Source organism: Mizuhopecten yessoensis, unplaced genomic scaffold (genome assembly GCF_002113885.1).
Source record: "Mizuhopecten yessoensis strain PY_sf001 unplaced genomic scaffold, ASM211388v2 scaffold10059, whole genome shotgun sequence".
Lineage (NCBI taxonomy): Eukaryota > Metazoa > Mollusca > Bivalvia > Pectinida > Pectinidae > Mizuhopecten > Mizuhopecten yessoensis.
Genome location: NW_018408358.1, coordinates 455179 through 476038, shown reverse-complemented (window position 1 = coordinate 476038; position 20860 = coordinate 455179). Strand labels below are relative to the sequence as shown.

The 20860-nt window shown below is 34.0% G+C and overlaps 2 protein-coding genes across 3 annotated transcripts in view; one reads left to right on the top strand and one right to left on the bottom strand.

The window, feature by feature from the left end:
- The first annotated feature begins 6130 nt into the window (after positions 1–6130).
- On the top strand, positions 6131–14377 carry LOC110459417. 2 transcript variants are annotated; one of them, XM_021511653.1, is made up of 7 exons: positions 6131–6492; positions 7367–7488; positions 8812–8983; positions 9409–10006; positions 11504–11672; positions 12290–12389; positions 13118–14377. In XM_021511653.1, the coding sequence occupies exons 1-7, from the start codon at positions 6187–6189 to the stop codon at positions 13220–13222; spliced, it is 1572 nt and encodes a 523-aa protein (XP_021367328.1). In that variant the 5' UTR covers positions 6131–6186; the 3' UTR covers positions 13223–14377. The 2 variants fall into 2 exon arrangements, with proteins under 2 accessions (XP_021367328.1, XP_021367327.1); XM_021511652.1 differs by having other exon boundaries at positions 11501–11672.
- Positions 14378–17861: 3484 nt separating this feature from the next.
- LOC110459390 (SWI/SNF-related matrix-associated actin-dependent regulator of chromatin subfamily B member 1-like) overlaps positions 17862–20860 on the bottom strand; it is an 11724-nt gene continuing 8725 nt past the window's right edge. The window contains exons 8-10 of the mRNA XM_021511617.1: positions 20461–20579; positions 19366–19500; positions 17862–18838 (exon numbers count right to left, since the gene is read on the bottom strand). Coding sequence (XP_021367292.1) covers positions 18799–18838; positions 19366–19500; positions 20461–20579 — 294 coding nt within the window. The 3' untranslated portion in view covers positions 17862–18798. The remainder of the gene's footprint in view (positions 18839–19365; positions 19501–20460; positions 20580–20860) is intronic.

Genomic DNA, 20860 nt, shown 5'->3' with positions numbered 1-20860 from the left:
TCACATTTTGCTTACAATGTGCCAATAATAGATGTTGTATGAAATGCCTCGTGTGGGCCCTAAATTGGAAATAAATAATTGTGTACATTGTATCTAATCCAATATTGAAAACAAATATTTGTTTTTATGTTTGTTTGTTTGTATGGATTATATGGGAGACACTGCCGATCGGAAAGAATAGGAAAGTAAGATAGGAAATGATGTAGATCTTAAGTATTGTATTTGGGGCAGCAGATCAATTCCTATTTCTTCAATATCCTTTAATAGAAGAAATGGGAAACCGGAGTACCCGGAGAAAACCCACGTGTTCGGGTCACCTGCCCGATCACGTGTGTTTTCTCCGGGTACTCCGGTTTCCTCCCACACTAAGACCCCCCACGCGCTAACATCCGGGCCAGAAAAGAGTGATTAAAATAAATTGAAATAACTTGTTTCATAATTGTTGTAAAAAAGATAAAGTTTATATATATGAATAGAAGAAATGGACGAAAACCCCTGATTCTGATTGGGGCCAACATTAACCGCCTCTTGCTACATGCAATCGGATACAGGAGGTATATTCTTTCCCAGAACTGCACACGCCAAAAGAAATATGTCAGACTTGATCAGTAATATCAATATTACTTATTGAAAAAGTAAGAAGATTTCATTACTGCATATATAAGAAATCCGAAATTCCACTTTTTTCTCTACACTCTTGAAATATATCACGACGACATCGAATGCTCACAGTTATCCATTAATTTGGTTTCGAACGTAAAAAACTTGCTTGGATGATTATAGAGGGGCTAAACTACAAACAAAGCCAATCAATTTTACCGTTATGCTATCGTGCGATTCCTTTTTTTCTTTGCAAGAATCCGCAAGTTCCCACAGAGTTGAACTGGTATCATCCACAAGGTGACGCGAACAGAGCCTTCGATTTGTCACTCATGACAACATTATTCCAGGGATGCATAGAATGTGTGTATAGATTGGTAACGGAACGCTTAGATCTAAAAAATTATGAAACCAGTACATGCTTTTAACCATGCCCTAAATGATAAAAACAACAAGTTCTAGTAGTAATTGTGACCATTAAAGAACTCCCCCCAACTGCCCCCATGGTCTAATTGATGCATCAAAATTAAGCAGGTGATTATGCCATAAAACACTTATATTCAACCGGTCATTTTGAGTAGCCAAGAAATGGTGGCCGCGTTGTCCAAAAATAGAAGCAGCAATATAGTTCGCAGTAACTCTATATACCTATACCAAATTTGAGCAAAATTGTACAATTTTTAAATTTCAACCAATCAGAGGCCAGTTTACATCAGCAATTTTGTAAAATTACAATACGGTGTCTGTAATAGTATTCGTAGTAGCATTGATGACCACGTACATACCAAATTTGATTGAAATCAGCTAATATTTAAATTTCGATCAACCAGAAGCCAGTGTATGACGACCATAAAAAAAACAGAAGCAGTATGAGTGTCGCAGTCCAGTCAATATCTAAATTTCAACCAATCATAAGCCAGACCGTGGTGGCCATTTTGTCGAAAAAAGTTAAGTTTTCCCCAAACTGCCTCTGTAAGTAGAAATGATTTATTCGAAAGAATCTGCATTGCCTTAAAAATCAGGAAAATGGGTGGCTTTTGACATCACCTTAGCGTCCACCCATAAATGTATTAATCAAATATACAAAGTATGTAGGCAATGGAGGCCATGTTGGATGACGATCAGAAAATGAAGCGACTAATGCTTCACTTGCCCAGCAACGCTGAGAAAACGTTCGGTGACCATTTGGCGGAGGAAGAAGAAGAAGAAGAAACGCAGCAAAACCATCAGTCCTTGAATACCAAACTTCGTTTTGATGATATAATAAGAGTTATCTCTCTTTGATCACTTCTCACGCTAAAAATTACCGTACACTTAAGTTATGCGAAACATGGATAATGTTTCTGTTAATGTATTGGTACCATCCCATCCATCATAGAAACTAGATTCGGAAGTAAATAATTCATATACAACAGAACGAAAATAACGTTAGTTTATTTCAAATTGATGCCATTTTATACGGGCTGAGGACCCATATTTCCTTCTGTGGGCTCATGCATTTTACACTTTTCATGTATTTTTTATGAAGTTAGTTGTCCTACTATGAAATAAAAAAAAAATGCATCCTGAACGCAAATTGATAATAGGTTTGTGAATTTTGATTTGGCAGCACAGGACTTTACTCCGTTGCATCGCTCTTACATGTTCTGAAAATCGATTTGATCATGTAGAGATCGTTTCGTAAGAGCGACAGTCCCTGGATCTGCGGGTCCAGGGTTCGAATCATCGTCTAGTCCAGTTGCATTTTTACTAGGAACACGAGCTGTGGTCGATTTTTTTTTTTTTTTTATTTCATCTTTATTCCTTTTTTCATTAATGTTTTGGAAGGCATGTATTTTTTCTTCAGAAATGATTTATGAATACTAATAATGTCATTCCAGAAAATAAGGTAATAAAAATAATATATACTGCTTTATCACAACCTAGTTCGTAGGTCGTTTCAAAGCGCTTCACAAATTCCTGTTCTTTATTATCATTTGCATCCAGCCAATATCTTTCTCAACTTCCTCGGGATCATACAGCCGGTGCTGCCAATTTGGCGCTCACAGCTAGCATTTAACAAGTCTAGCACTGTCCAACCACGTACTCATTTACAGCTGAGTAGACTGGAACAAGCGGAGTAGAGTATATTGTTCAAGGATACAACATAGTGCCGTGACGGGATTCTGATCCATTGTTAGATTATTCGCAGTGACACGGGGGCCCTTAAGTTCTGTAATCTTACCTCATCTTCAGCGCATTGTACATGCACATTTCGTCTTTCTAGATTATCAATAGTGCAACACAATCTCACCGTAAGTAAGGCTTTAGGTAATTCCAAAATGTATGATGTATTTTAAGTAATACAAACCTGTATGAGAATAGGTTGCAGGATGTCGTTTTATACTGAATTATACGTCATTTTCTATTGTAATCACATCTACATTGAACACATATCCTTATTATTCATAAGCATCACCTCGCGAGGTTTCTGTTAATGATGAATCATGACGTCACAACTATGTTTGAAATATTGTTGGTTTTCCATTTTTGTATTTACAGTTCATTATCGCTATATGTTAGCACGGTTGCCAAATTGTGAAATAAGATTTTCTACCATTTTACTAAATACTGAATATATATTTGGTATAAAACAAATATATAATAACACCAAGTATACGACCTGCAGACCTAGTATATAGCCCCGGTACAATGAATGCCTTAACATGTTTGTCTTAGTATGCCTATGATTCTGGGTTTCGCAGAGCCAATGGAAAAAATAAACAAAATATTATTTATCTGCATGCATGATTTTCAAAGGGAGTTAGCTCCCCTTTTACGCACAACGCTGGCAAGTTACCATCATACTCTAAAAATAAAAATGTCAATATCTACACTTCTTCAGAGTCCTTTACCTTCCAGATACTTTCCGCTGTCACTGTATGGTCAAATAAACTCTAAATAATCGTTCCGCACGTCACTTAATGTAACTCACTCGTTTGTCGCACGGTGATGAATTATTCACGGAATATTGCGTTTGAAAGAAATAATTAAGCGACTTCGTACAAATATCAAGACAGCGATTTTTGGTTTTGTTTTGTTTTATCGGGGTGCTTCAATACAAATACCCAAGATAATGCCCCGGACTCTACAGTGATCTTATCGACTTTCAGCAATACGAATTAAATCTGTACACGGTACATATAGTTTTACTGCTGTTTATCGTTGACAAATATGTGTTCGTTTACAAGTTTTGGTCTCAACGAAAAGAAAGACGAATGGAATTACACCCAATGTAGACTAGAGATCAACACATTGCCCATTGTTGCATATTCCAAGGTTCCTGTGATCCGGAAGTGTTCGAGTCACGGCACGGCACGACTGTGTTGTATCTGTTCCAGTCTACTCAGCTGTAAAAATGAGTACGTGGTTGGGCAGCGCTAGAATTATTGAATGCAAGCTGTTAGCGCCGAAATGGCAGCTCCGGCTGTATGCTACACAGGGAGATGAGAAAGATATTGGCTGGTTGCAAAGGCCCTATAACCGCGGATAATAATTTGTGAAGCGCTTCGAGACGACCTACAATTTGGTTGTGATAAAGCGGTATATATAAGAACCTCGAATTATTATTATTATTATTATTATTATTACATATTTCCTGCATTTAAGTTAGTTGCATACGGTGGCTGATTGAGACACAGGGGCTTGTAACAAATATATAAAAACATATGCAAACACAAAGTCTAGCATCATAGTGTACTATAAAACATTCTGAAATGAAATGAAATAAAAATGTACGTTCGTATATATTTCTATTTGTTACAAGCCCCTGTAACCATCCAAATATTCGTTCTCATTATAACGAGAATAACATCCCTTTAAACCAACTTATTTTCTTGTTATAACGACTATGGTTATCGTTATAACGACTTGGTATATCGTTATAACGAGTTACCTAGTCGTTATAATGATAAACTAGGATGGTATATCGACGAATTTAAATACAGTAAAACCCCGCTTACTCGAACTCGAGGTTCCAGATCAATAGTTCGAGGAATACATGGTATTCGACGAATCCGAGGTTCGACCGACATCACCTTTTTTATCAGGTGGGACAACAGACAGTGCGAGAGCTTCATATGATATCGCAGAAAGTAGATGTTTAAAGCATATGATAAGACTTAAAATAGCTAAACAATGAAAACATATAGCCACCGGTATCAAGAAAGTAAATAAAATTAAAAAGCTGCGTGTGTAACGTACATTGTACTTGCTGTTTTGATATAGTCCGCCATACTGTAATCGGCTACGTTGATTTTACAAAATATCAAAACGAGAGGAACTCTTCAAGTTGATCATTTTAAAATGAAAATAGTCTTGAATCCTTGTCATCATAATGTTGAAAGTTTTTATAACGAAGTTGTTATATATAATGTCATACTAAGTAGTTTTAGCGAAATATTTACTCGCTATAACGTGATACAAAGTCGTTTTAACGGGATACTTTACTAATATTATGTGATGTTATCTCGTAATATATGTAACTAGATAAAGTGTCATCAACCAGCCACCGTATCATTATCACCTTTGTGTGTGAAACATTTATCTTCCTGTGATTATTTTGATTTCTCAATTAAAAGAGCTGGAACTGTCATCAATGCTAAAGGAAAGCATCCATGCTAACGTATAAATATGTGATATCTATGTGTTAATAAGTTGGGGAATTCAAGATATGGGGTTTTGTTTGGCAACCTGTTTCAAAGTCATTGCATCCCTTTTTTCAAAATAATAGGTCAGATATATACTGACCGATGACATAAATTTCAAAACTATAAATCGCTGGGACAATGTAAAGTTCCCGTAGATAAACTAGAAATAGTCTTGCACAGGTTCGATACTAGCAAATCAACACCATTCGGCAGAACTCGGCTATTTCCGGCCACGCTCGGCTTTACCAGCTATTTATGACACATGGTGTTTTATTTTGATTTCAACAAACTTATTTTATCAATGTGCCCTCTTTTATCATATAGTTCAAACTAACTTATAATCCCATTCCTAGGGCACTTTTTAAAACCTTCCGCAAATTCAAAAACTGGTTCCCGCCAACTTGGATTGGCAACGGTACATTTAACCCCGTGATGTACTTTAGCGAACAGGTGTACTTTTAGTCAAGAACCGAAACGATAGTCACGTGGGCTTTGGATATTGACGTGCTGTTATTCAGACACGGACGGGCAATGCACATGGATAAAAGGCCCCCCATGGGGATTTTCAAAATTATTGTTGTAATTAGGTTAAACGTTTCCCTTGAATAAATCCGTCTTTGTTTCGAAATGTATCCCATTGATTTCAATTTGCTGATTTATTATCTTCTTTTATATAAATTAATAGTTCTGCTTGCACTAAACAAATTACCCTTTTGAGGCCTCATCTGGTGAATGGAAGACAGCAAAGTGTCAAAATACATTAGCAATTACCAATATCTAATGATTACACATGTCAGAAAAAAACCATTACTGTAGATTTTACAACACTCCCGTAATTTACTTTCAAAGTAACAGTGAAGAAACGTACCTGTTTTCGGTAATTCTACTTGTAAATGAAATGGAAAACGTCTGTACAGACATACCGAACATTTTGGAAATACCCAAGGAAAATATTTCTGACCTCCAAGGAATGCTGAATGGAATGATTTCAGAATACGAATTGTCGGACAAACAATTGGAGTTGGCGGGCGAGGTCGCTTCGGCATTAGCTATGCAAGGACGATTTGAAATATTGGGCAAGATGGTTAACAACATCTGTCAACAAAAAATGGAGAAATTCATGTCAAACGAGTCGTTTTTACGGGCCTTGGTAGCGCTAAAATTTGAGCAGAAAAAATACAAGGACGTTGTCAATTTGTTAAAGGTAAGATTTGTAATTTCACTACAAAACTTGATATTTCATATTGAAATTCAAAGTTTCAATGTTTTAAATTTAAAGCCATTTAAGAGATTTGAGAACGAAAAAGAAAAAAAAATGCAAATTAGAGTCGAAAAGGGTTTTCGGACAACAGAATTTAACAATTGATATTTTATTATTTTTCACTCCTTTTCCAATCAATTCAAAAATTAGAAGCAAAGAGATATAAGCAGTTACTAATTGGAAACAATTATTCATGCTTACATACATAAATACAAACACACAACCGGCACACGCGCACATCTCAATCGCACCCACACATAGCGTAATTATAGTACAATGCGTTTTGTTCATTGTGCGATTCTCTGATAAAACGAAGCGGTCAACGCCACCCTATCTATTTAGGAGGGAGACTGAGTATTTTTCAACCAGTGAATTTGATTAACTATTCCTGTATTCTAACATCTGATGATTTCATCTGAAAGAACAACTCAAAATGTGTCATTTCAAAGGGTTATTTTGGCTCTAGGGGGTATGTAACCACTTTTTATTTTTGTTTTAATTTTGAGTATCTCCCAGATGGAAATTTCTAAAAGTTGGCAAGTATATAAACGCGTTCTAATTTAACTATAACCTATAAAAATCACAAGGACCTGAGAACTTGTTACAGATATTTTTGGACCTATGTTGGTTATTTCAACTTTCGGTAAAAATGCCACCCCCAATGATTGTCTTTCGGTACAAATGCCAGTTTTTACCAAATGTTTATCTAAACCCCTAAAATTACCCTGAACACTTTAGTTTAGGTCCAAAAATAGCTGTAACTAATTCTCAGGTTCCTGTGTAAAATATCGCCCTAAACAATCCCAATATTGTGCAGAAGGGGCGATTCAGCAACTACACCGGTCTCCTAGAGATTTGGGACGAGGCTCATTACGGAGAAAAGGAGGAAAAACTTGACCATAAACTCAATGCCCTCATCAGATTCAGAGTCCGACAAAAGTAAGTTACGTTTCACTGCCTTATTTTCGCAACACCCCGTCCCCCGTCCCCCGTCCCATGTGCACGTATAAAATGGTATTAATAAAACACCTAAGATTTTCCTATTCAACAATGCTAGCTCTCCGAGTTTGTGTGCCGCTAACGGTAAAAAACTGTGATAAAAAGATATTATTAAAATTTTGGATGATAATCACTTTAACTACCATCTTGAAATATTTTGAAAAGTCTGTTAACATTGTTTTAATTTAAAATATTTGATTGTACAGCTTAAGGCCCTCTCTGCAATACACAAACTCAAATTGAGAAACAGGTAACTTATATTGATCACAAGGAATGTCATTTTAGAATAAAAAACAAATACTTGTGATTTCAGAAATACTTACACTATAATATAATATTTCCTCATATGTTCCAATTTCGATCATGCATCTTGCCCTTCATTGCCCCAATTAAGAATCCACAGATACAATGATAGTTTTAGAAAAATTGTTGCAAAATTAGTTCAGCTATAATTTTCTTAACAATAATTGATATTGTTTATCAACATAGCGCTGAAAATAGTATTTTATAACAAGTAATTTTTTTCTTTAAAGTAAAGCTAGAAAATGTAGTAAAATGAAATAAAAAATGTAAGATTTTTTTTTATAACAATCAAAATTTAATCCAATTTACAATTTAGAGAGATTTGTAAATTGAAAAAGAATGGAAAGAAAAATATTTGTACTTTTCTCAGATTGTTTATTTGAGAAAAAAATTCTTCAGATGAACAAAAAGTTTAATAACATAAAGGAAACTAAAATAATGCAAGGGCCTCAAAAATTTGTTTGTTTCTAGAGAAATATTGCAAAAAAACTGTTTTTAATTTTTTCAAGGCCTTTTATTTTTTTAAACAATGTTTGGTTTTGCCCGTTTAGCTTTCAGACCATTAGCATACAAACTGAGACAAGCAACAATGAGGATATATTTTAATGATTAAACAGCAATGCAATAGAAAATATGTAAAAAAAATAGATAAACATTATTATTTGTTTTCAGGTTTTCCCACATATACATATCTTAAAACTAATTCTTTCAAAGCAGAAAGAATACACTGATAAGCATGTGATCCACCCCAAATAGAGTTAATCATTTTTAAGAATATTAGTTGTAATAATCCTATTTTCCAATTCTGGTTAATAAAATATGTTTAAAGTCAAAGTTAGGAATATTTCTAGGCATATATGATACTTCAATAGATAGCTATCAAGGTAATTGTCTAGTGAGTGGGCCAGAAAACAGTTTGACAGAACTTTAATTTATACTGCTGATTTTGTACTTCTTAAGAAATCCACCACCTCCGAATATCTGTCCTAGTGGTGAGCGACCGAGCACAAAACTATCGGCCAAGTCAAAACATGTGCTGAATAGATGGTTCCTCGACAACTTTTCCAATCCCTACCCTTCACAGGAAACCAAGCAATACCTCGCTCAGACGGCAGGACTAACAACCTACCAGGTAAATAAAGTTAAGAAGTTCTGTAGGGGACCTTTTCTGTCCAAAAAGATTTAAATTTTATTAGCCATTTGGCCATCATTTAAATATTTGTGGAACTGATAAAAAAATACGGATTCCTGACCCACTGCAGGTAAAAACACTGAAGAATTCCTCTGTAGGTTTACATACTCAGAGTTATCTCCCCTGATAATTTCTCCTAAAGTATTGCACAAGCTGAATTTAATGATATCTTGTGCTCATAACCCTTTAAGGCCTTTCATCATAGGAATGTTAATAAAAAGTTATAGATATTAGAGTTACCTTCTGTATTTATTGAGTTTTGTCCCTTTGTTAAAATGGAAGGAGAAGCATAATATTACTAAGTACTATTAGGTGTGAGAAAAATTCTCTCTCTCAAAAAAAGAGATGTTTTCTTTATTTTAAAGGTTAAGACTTGGTTCGCTAATGCAAGACGAAGACACAGATTGTCCGGGAGACCGGGCATCTCTGGCAGACAGAAGGAACCACTGCAGGAGTTCTTCCAGGAATACCATGGAAGTTTCTATTCCAAGTTCACTAGAAACGTTCCGTCTCATCCCACACTGGGAAACCCACAGGGCCATTTGTCTCCGCAATCAACCGTCCGCTATCAGAATGTCTCCACACCTACATCTTATAATCGGTGTAATATGACAAATCTACAAAAATCTCCTGGAGAAATGCTGCCAAAACCTACTGGAGAGTTTCCAGTGAGCGGTGTTTCTAAAGTTCCGAACACGGGATACCTCAATAACAACGAACCTCGCTGTTACGGATCCTGTATCAGGGAGCTAGCTCGCATGTGTGAGAAACTCCAGGTCCCAAACAATCAGACAAGTCATGTGACCAGGGTCTCCACCTCGCAGAATCTGCCCCAATGGACGTCCCCTAGACCGGGGCCTTGGCAGAACCCGGACACCCCCCACCAGTGGGGCCCCAGCCAGACACCCATGGTTAATACGTCACCAGATCACATTGTACCGATGGAGGTTCATTACTATGCAGGTCAGTTGTAAGATAAATTTGTTGGAGAGTTTTCCTGTGAAATTTTGAAACATTTAAAGTTTTTAAACAGTAGAAAACAATTATTTATAAATTAATTATTTTTCATACCACCTTACTTTAAAATGCAAATTTTGAAGGATCTCCACATAAAGTTAAAAACCAAAAGGACATATGTTTGCTTAGGGTAACAAGTTGAAAATTGGTCATTGGTTAGGAACATTACATTAAAAATTAGTTTTGATCTATATCTACTTTTTTTTAAATAGTTTTTTTTAATAATAATTAAACTCTTTTAAGTTATTAGATAATGCTAGGTTCCACCAGGGAAATATAGGAATATTTGATCATAAAACATGAAAAATATTTTCTGGAATACTCTTTTTACCTTCAAAAAAACAAATGAAAAATTGAGGGTCAGAGTTTCCGGACAAAAAAATTAAGTTAGGTACAGGGAACTGTTAAAAATATCTTCTTTTTTTCTGTTTATAATAGTATGTATTTTATGTATGGTATTTCAAACATTTAACTTCATTAACTAATTAACAACTCATTTGAAAAGTACACAAAAAATGATGACACATTTGAAAAGGACTTCGAGAGAAGTGATGACACATTTGAAAAGGACACAGAATTCATGCTTTGATAATACTAAGGTGATAATTACTGAATCACAATAATTTGATTCTAATATAAATTTAAAGGGAGGTAATTCTTAACACAAAGTTCCAGGTATATTATGTGAAAGTAACATATAGCCTTAACTTGTAGCAGGCATTAATCTAGAGAAGTGCTTCACACTTATATTATAAATGTATACACATTTTGTACCTAAGTAGGCCAAACAAAATGAAATTGTTTCAATTTCAGTAGACCTGGAGACAGCATTTCAGAATGTAATAATGCATGTTTAAAACTAGTTTAATTATCACAAAAATCATTAAGATAAGCAATTAAAACTACGATTAAATTAATTACAGTGATTTTATGCCTTACTTTCATAACACATGCATTATTAATACTCTACAGTCTACTCAGCTGTAAATGAGTAAGTGGTTGAGCAGTTCTAGAATTGTTGAATGCTAGTGATGAGCGCCGAAATGGCAGCACTGGCTGTATGCTCCCCATGGAGTTGAGAAAGATATTGGCTGGTTGCAAAGGCCCTATAACCACGGAAAATAATTTGTGAACCGCTTTGAGACGACCTTCAAACTAGGTTGTGATAAAGCGGTATATAAGAACCTAAAACTATTATTATTATTATTATTATTATTACACAAAATGTTTTATTAATTTCTAAGTGAAAATATAAATACAAATTATGTTTTAAGAAATGGGAATTGTCATAAGATTAGTATGATATACTGTTGATAGGTAAACACTGTATTGATATGATATATAATCTGATGTTTATTACATATATAAGATTTATTTAGGGAAATGAAATATTTTTGAACCAGAATTCAGTTAACTTTATTCAGAATTCTTGTTTCTCAGCAGAGGAAACTCCTACCTACCCAGCCTTCAACAGCATGCCACAACAAAGCCAGGCCACTCCGGGGTATCTCCCCCTCCCCCTCCAGTCTCCAGAGGGGCAGGGCCACAGATATTTCCCCCAGGGTGTGCATTACGGTTCCTACCAGACAAGCGAGATGCCAGCTCTGGCCAAGTAAGGCAAAAGAAAAATTGAATTTATCTTGAAAAATTTGAAAAAATACTGTCACAACCATGTAATGATATTTGTTTTCAAATTTTAAAGTACCTTTTAACTATTATGCATCCATATAATTGATTTGGTTTATCAAAAAATTTGAAAGTACATTGTTTCCCAGTAATAACAATCTTGATTGTAATATTAGCTTACTGGTTAATGATTTTGTAAAGAGAAACAAATCATGTCAATCTTTGATGCCAACATATATGATATCAGCAAATGTAAGACTTAAAAGTGACAATTACCTGGCATGAATTTTTTTAATAAAAAAAAATAATAAAAGTATTAAATGGAACATGCAATGGTTTTCGGTTGCATATCATTTCTCTCATGAGACAATATATTTCAGATTATGATTGATAAGTTTTCCTTCCAGTTAAAGAAAATTCCCGAAATGTTAAGTCTTAGGGAAATAAAATCAGATTAGAAACATCTACTATTCACACTTTAATTACAGAATAATCCTTAAAAATACTTTCAAGAAGGACATAAGAAAAATTCCTGTACTTTATTATAATATATATTGACTTTGAAATGACAAGATTTGAATGACTATCACAATATTTTTTAAGTCAACAACAAAGCATACTGAACCCACACACTGCTGGACTGGAGGGAACAGGTCCAGGGAATGACCCGTACACTTTGACTTTTGAACCGCAAGCTTACCAGGTCAGACACCATGTCACTTTATAATTAAAAAGGAATTCGAATATCAGAATTTATAATTAAAAAAAATACAAAGAAATGAAAAAAATATGGTATCAACATAAAAATAAAACTATTAATTGATATGAAATGTAAAGTGTTGTGTACATATATATACTTCAAATATACTTACACAGAGTTACAAATATGACAAATTAAACTGCCATTCTGTTTCTTTTTCATGAAATCTCAGAAACATGACTTTTCCGGAATTATGAAAATACTTTGCATAACAAAAATTATCTCCCCTTACAGTTTTACATTGTGTATCAAAATTTCCGTTAGGCAAATTCCGCTGACCAGGTAGCTCCATCGGTTAGAGCGATAGTATATATATATATCAATCTGAAGTCTAGAGTTCAAATCCCGGTCTGGCCCCGTTGAATTAATTTACACCCAAAACACTTGTTGGTAATATTTTGGTTATTTCATCTTTAATATTTTTCATAAAAGACCCACACTTAGGCATGTGTTTCTTTTCAGAAATGATTTATCAAAGCTGTAGTCAGTTTCCAAAACTCAGTTACAGTTCTGGGCAGTGGTACAAGGGTCTTTCATAAATGATCATAAAATTACGATAGCAAAAAAATATAATTGTTTGGAAAACCATTTTATCCCATGAAAAGCTAAATCTTCATAAATTTATTCAGCGTGATTAGTCATAAAAATGTGATATTTTTTCCTTCTAACAGACTCTACATCCTCAGTCAGAGCGAGAAGTGGCCATGGTGTTGTTAGATCTATCTTCGGACCGGTCAGCACAGTCCAGTCAGTCAAGCCAGTCAGCAATGTCATAGATTTTAGTCAGTGTGCAGTCGACAACGTCATAGATTTTAGCCAGTGTCCGGTCGGCAATATGTCATAGACTTTAGCCAGTGTCCTGCGGTCAGCAATATTATAGATTTTAGCCAGTGTCCAGTCAGCAATGTCATAGATTTTAGCCAGTGTCCAGTCAGCAATGTCATAGACTTTAGCCAGTGTCCAGTCAGCAATGTCATAGACTTAAGCCAGTGTCCAGTCAGCAACGTCATAGACTTAAGCCATTGTTATCAACAATGTCAAGCCCGTATGAGGAAAAAACATTTCATTGACATTAATCATACACTTTCATTAAGAATATTTCTAATGTTGAAATTAGAAATAAACAAAAAAAGATGAAATCTCTGTATGATCATCTAGATTACATTGTATTTGGTTTCATACACTTGTTGCACTTATCTGACAAATTTTTAAGGGGCACTTAAAATAAATCCTCAACCCTGGTAAACTTGGGTTGGTTTCTGATATGATGCATTGATTTGTTTCTGTCAACACTCTTAGTATGGGTTTTTTGCATATGTTTAGCAAAAGTTTTGGAAATGTTGAACATTTAAGGGCTATTTACAAGATACAACCCTGATATTTTTACAGTGAAATGATAAAATTTGTAAATTATACCAATAAGGATAAATGCTACCTTATTGTGACATTGTAATCTCCTTTCAAAAAGAGAAAGAGTTCGACTTTCAGAAAATGTAAAATATCTTTCATGGGTGGTAACTAATCTGTGTATTGATGACTCTTTGGTAACTCTTAATAATAAGAAACTGTTTATGATTAATTTGTTAAGGGAGATAACTCAAAATTACAAGTAAGGTAGCAAACATTTAAAGTTAAACTTTGTGATATGTTAATGTATCATTTAATAGTAAAATTTAAAATCAAATTTGACAATTTTAAATTATTGTCATGGATTGGTGTACCAATTTGTACACATCATAATGAGAAGAGTATTTTTATGTTTATATATTTTTACAGGAAAAATAAAAATGTGTAGTCTTCAGAGTTACATAAAACCTTTAATGATTGCAGAAGGAATCAGGAATCCATATTGTTTTTATTTGGACTTCAAAAAAGCATATATTTTGGAGGAAATTTATTGCATGTCCAAAGCTACATAAACATTGTTTATATATTTTTTTTAAATGCAAATTATTGTTTCAATGTTTTTATTTACACATAGTTTATTTTCATATATTACACTGTTTACATGTTGAAGATACATACACTTTAATTTACATGTCATTACAAAAAAAAATATCTAAATTAGATATGTGAATTAAAAATTAAAAATCAAATCTAATTTCAAAATTAGAAATAAGAGCTTAAATGATTTTTTTTTTACTAGGTTTTAAATTAAAAATATGAAATATCTGTTTTAAAGCTTCAATAAAATTTGAGTAATATACAAGTAAGCTGCTACTATAATTCATTTGCATTGATATTGATATTGCCCGATAAGGACTGCTGTAATAACTTGTGTATATTGAAAATTTTGGTTTCTATAACAAGCAGTTTTATTGATAATCTATTTATTTTCTTTCTATTTTCTTTTCATTTTATTTCATTTTTATATTAATAGCTTTTGGTTCTTTTAAAGAGAAACCTTTTTCAGTCTTTAAAACAGCAAAAAAAGAAGCTTTTACTACAATTCAAGTCAGCTTTTAAAATATGAATGTTTTATATTTCATTTTTAAAACAAAAACGAAAATTTTATAGTCTTTGATTCTTTCCTGTAAATATGAATATTATTTATGTTATGAAAAGAGCAGAAACATAAATTTGATAAATGCATGTATGATTCAAAAGAAAAAATATGTAAGAATAGCATATAACCTATTGATTGTGCGAAATATTAAATTCTGTAATGTGTATATAATCATGGTTGTGAGGTTTTCACAAGTTGAAAAATGTTTGCTGAAGTAAATGAAGGGAGATAACTCCATTTTTATAAAATTTTGTTAAATGTTTAAAACCTTAAATGTCCTTAATTTTGTGACAAAGACTTTAAATTGTCATATCAGAAATAATTAAGATTTTAATATTTTTTGTATAAGACAAATTATATTTGTTTTGTTTGTGATTCTGATATCTATTTTGCAGAGAGTACATAGAATGTACATGTTGATTATATATTTTTGGATTGCTTCATACTTGTCGGTCACATGATGTGTTAAATTATAATTTGATTTTCAAATGATAACTTTGAAATTAACATAAATGTAGTTGATACTTTGTCAACTTGTTAAACAAATCTTTCTCTGTATATTGACACCCCATTTGTTTCTAATGCATGTAAGCAAATGCATGTATGATTATTACAATGAACTGTTTTTGTCACATTTCGATTATAGTTTTAACCGATATTCTTCTAATTACCTGATGGTACCCAATGTACTGCTGACATGAAAAAAATCCATAAATCAAATTTTCTTCTTTTCTTTCAAATTGAATTTGTATATATATACAGTATCAGTTCGAACACCAAATAAATTTAAACTTTTGTGTATCAAGAGACATTGATTCACATAAATGATGTTTTCATCTGTTATAGAAACACGTTTCACTGAATTGTTCTGCACTTTGCAGATATTAATGATGATATTTGTCTATAATTTTAAAAGATTATATTTTGTATTCCATTTTTTGCAAGAAGTGTATTTTTTTTTATATATTTTGTAATCGAGGTTCTATAAAATATTGAACATTTTAATTTTGTATTCCATGTTTTTGTGAATATTTGAATTATGTTTTTTAAATAAATTCAAAAAAAAACAAAATTTGGTTTTATTGTTATATTTCTATTTTTTATCTGGTCAAAGCTTTTAGAAACTTAACTCAATCACCCCTGAAGACACATTTGAACTCTACCAATTCAAAGGTTGGAATAGTTCATTATGAAATTTCAGGGGTGAATGAGTTAAGGAAATATTTCTAAACGTTGGGAGAGACAAGTAAACTGAAGAAACTATAGTAATACGGTAATTGTATTGCCCAGCCATACTTTGTGCTAAACATACTGAATATTAACTCCTAGCACCTTGATCTTGACTTTTGAGCGGGTTAAATCCGAGTATTATTTGTGACTTAGGGGTCCATCAGGCGGGTTGGGCGACGTATTAGATAGCGTGCTTGCCTTTCACCGTGATGGTCTCGTTTGATTACAGGTACCTGATCGGGCGCGAGAAGGTATGGATCAGCTACTAAAACACGTCAGGCAGTCGCCAGTTACTGTCCGTAGGTCGGTGGTTTTTCCCGGGGAACTCTGGCTTTCTGCCACCATCAAAATCGGGCACGTAGCGGTTAATAGGACGTAAAACACAAACAAACAAAAAATTTCAACCATGAGTGTTTTCCCTGGTTACTCCTGTTTTCTCCCATATCAATAAACCCTGCTCACTACAAACTGAGCCAAAAAGAGTGATTGATATACGTTGATGAATCTTGTTTCGTACTTATTGAGAAATAAATAATTATAAGTTTACATTTATATATTTGAGACCCGGTCCTAGACTTTCACGCTTACTGTATTCAGTGTAGAATGGCGCCAATCATTCTTGGACATAAAATGTGAAGAAAAAAACCATTTTCAATATTAAACAGTTACTGCTCGTTATCTTTGAATATTTACATTTCCTTTGTACAGTCATTATAGATAACCTACCAAATCAAAATGTTATAATCCAATACATTGTAAGAACATGAACTATTATATGTGAATTCATGTATTTTCTGTCAAACTGTTTTAGTAATCGTTGAACCATTCATGATGCGACATCAAATTCACAATATTATAATAGACATTTGCTGCCAGACGGAACTGGTAACCATAGTAAGTGCAATCTAAAAAGATGTACGGTCCGTAAACGAAAACTGTTTGCTTAAAATGTATTTTAAATAAAAAGGACTACAAAGAACAATGAAATAATATTTTCCTTCTGGTTTTGAATGTAAATATAAGCATTGAAAGTATATTTTTATGACATTTATTAAGATCTGAAATACAGTTCTATTCAAACATATTCCCCAACATACCTTACCATGCATCATGGAATATGTGTGAAAAGGACTGTTTTATACCGTAACAAATGTTAAAAAGATGTATTTCGCTCCTTAAATAATTTCATTATTACATCAATACGTATATTTGAAAGGGAATATTTTGTAGCGTATGAAAAGTCCTGGCAGTGAAGTAAATTTAACAGTACCAGTGTATCTCAATGTCATTTTGTTTGAAATTTAGCTTATATATGTTCTCAAGTTATATTTCCATTAGCACTAAAAATGTTTTAACTAGTTCTTGTACTTTCTCAGTGAAGTAACAATTTCATCTCTAGTCCAGGCTTGAAATTGCAAATAAATAGAAACATTTTATGACTGCAACTTGACTACCAATTACATTTCACTTACATTGAAGAAAAAAAATCGATATCTTATTTAAGTCAATTTTCTGTCATATTTGTCAATTATAAATGGTGCTTAGTGGGAAACCAAAAGCATCCTCTTAATACCGGTTCTCGTTTATTACGTCAAAAATTGATTTTTTTCGAAAATAAGCATTCCTGGAACGTTGTCATAAAATCAAAAAGATTTACAAAACAAAGAACAGAAGACATATTCAGTATTTACATGTTTAATTTACTCTCAGTTTGATGAGATTCATTACAATTCAGCACAACTTTCTTTCTTTCTTTCTCGCTCTCTCCTTCTACACAACCTACCACTCAACACTGACCCAGCCTATGTACAATATTTTGCAGCAGAACAGCTTTAAAGAACTACATTCTATCTGTTATAAGCTAATGACGAGGATTAATCCCACCCTATGACCAGAAATAAAAGCCCATGCTTGGTAATAAGCCCATACATTAACTTGCTTAACAGATTTAAACCGATTCAGGTCCTATCTAAAAAAAAAAACATCTTTTCCAGGTACATCCAAGGGAACTAACTCTATAGCTATGTCCAATTTTCCATCTAGCAACAAATTAGGAATAAACCCAATGTCCATTTTACCCCAATCTTAGAAACAGACACGAGTATATCAAGTATATATTGATACAAAAGATGTTTTGCACACACCTGTGAAAAATACCCTGACAGTATATCAATTTCCCTACCATCAACTTGGGCATAACCCAAATACAAAGCTACATTGGTTAGGTAAACAACACTGAAATTTGGTTGACAATAACACTAAAGATGCACTTGTATTTTTACACAAAATGCACCATTACAGTCGATAATACCAACATTTTGTTAATTTTGACACGTTAGGATGTACAACAGCAAAATGTATCTGAAAAACCCATGTCAGAATGGACTATTTTTCCTGAAGTAAGACTTGATGTGATGTATACAACAGTTTGTTCTGCCACCAATTTCCATGCCATGGTCATTCTTCTTTTGGATGAATTGACAATTTTGTCATTTGGTCCGCTGGTGTCCGACATTGACGCTGGTATTGTTGTAGTTATATTTTCCACTGAACACAGTTGTGGGGTCTACAATGTTTATTTGCACAAAAAAGTTCAGGTCATAAAATATTCTGTTTCTACCATGACGGCGCTGTGTTGGCTAATCTTCTCATACGTCTGGAAAAAAGAGAAGAAAATTTGTAAGTGTTTTGAAGACAAGTCTTATTTTATTTGTTCATTAAATACATTTTGGTCAAATACACTGGAGGGGAACTAAGATGGCTTGAATAGTGACTCTTCATTGAATTTCACACGATATAGTTCTGCAGACAAAAAACGTGTAGATTTTCATCAGGTATATTCAGACTAATGGATCCTAAGTTGCTTAATTCAAATATACATTCTATAATATTGATGTAGATACACCCATGAAAGTTGTTCAACAAGTTTAACTCCTGTCAAGAAACATATTCTGGTTCCAAATATGTTCTATACAAATGTCAGATACCAGAGCAAAGCATTTGCTATTTGAAAGAGTGTTTATGTATTTATGCCTGTATATACTTGCACTGATTGCCAGCACAAAAGTCTCACTCTTACAGTAAGAGAGAAGGCAGGAGGAAGGAAGAATGGAATTATGAAGGAAAAAAAGGAAGGAAGAATGGAGGGAAAACTTGAGAAATCAATCAACTTGAAGATCTTACCTCGTGTTTCTATCCTGATCCCGGATCTTCTTCTCCATCTCGGCGTCGGTCAGCGTCTCAAGGAATGGACACCACTGGTCAGCCTCGTTCTGGTTCCTGATGGCAACCTCCACCGTGGGCAGCGGGGCTTCACTACTGTAACACAAAGTACGCTTATTTATTTTAGCACACAGACTCCATTGGGCCCCACCCTACAGCCCTTGGGGGTAGGGATGGCTCAAAATTTACAAAGTATCAAACTGTCAACTTAGGGTTATAATTCCAATCAAGTTATCAACATGTAATATTCAAAGTATCATTTGCCATTATAAACCATAACAAATTTTGCCCCCCCCCCTTCCTTCCCCAGGGGGAAACGCGAGACCCCAGGGTCATGAAATTCACAATTTTGGTAAAGCACCTTAAGACCCTTCCATCTATGAAGAGTGTTTGATTCTACCATATCTAGATCTTGAGAAGAAGATTTTTGAAATTTTAGTCAATTTGACCCTTTTTGGCCCCGCCCCTCAGGCCCCTGGGGGCTGAGGACCATATAATTCACAATTTTAGTTGACCTTTGGCCATTGAAGGTTTCTGCAAAATTTCATTTAAATTGGTTCAGGGGTTTTGGAGAAGAAGTCGAAAATGTAAATTGTTTACGGACGCACGACGGACGACGCAGGACAAAAGGTGATCGCAATAGGTCACTTGAGACTTTGTCTCAGGTGACCTAAAAATGTCACGATATTTGATTCCTTCGTTCTAGAGATGGAGCGACCCCTAGATATGTCATGTTTGGTTTACAGGTGACACAACAAGTATGACTTGGTCTTGATAACAAGGTAGAGGGAAGCTCTTAAAAAGGCAAATATTACTTCTGTTTTCATAATCTATTTACAGATTAATGGAGAAACTATCCCGAATTTAGCTGCACTTGTTCAACATTAATACTTGAAGGCTTTTGAAACCGACAGATGTACATTCTTTGATGCCAGCTATCACTTAGTATACATTATCTAAAAGCATACGTCCTTTGATGCCAGTTATCAATAAGTATATGTTATCTAAAGGCGTACGTCCTTTGATCGATGCCAGATATCAATAAGTATATGTTACCTAAAGGCGTACGTCCTTTGATGCCAGCTTAGCTGTCCTCTGATGCTGTAGGCAATGGACGTCACAAACTCTCCTCCCAGTCCTGGGTATAAAAAACAGTTTATTAACAAATTTATAAAAGATCAAAGCTACAGAGCTTTCAAATAAGACATCACTGATAAATCAGGCACCACTGTAAATCAATGGTCAGTTAACAGGATGAGGGGTGTAGCCTGTGTGTTGTAAAAACATGACATACCTAGATTTGCACACAATTTAATTACGAACTCTTCGGGGAAAAACTGACATCATCAGCGACCACTTTAAATCTAGGGTCAGGAAAAGGGATGTGGAGTGAAGCCTGTGTGTTGTAAAAACATGACATACCTAGATTTGCACACAATTTAATTACGAACTCTTC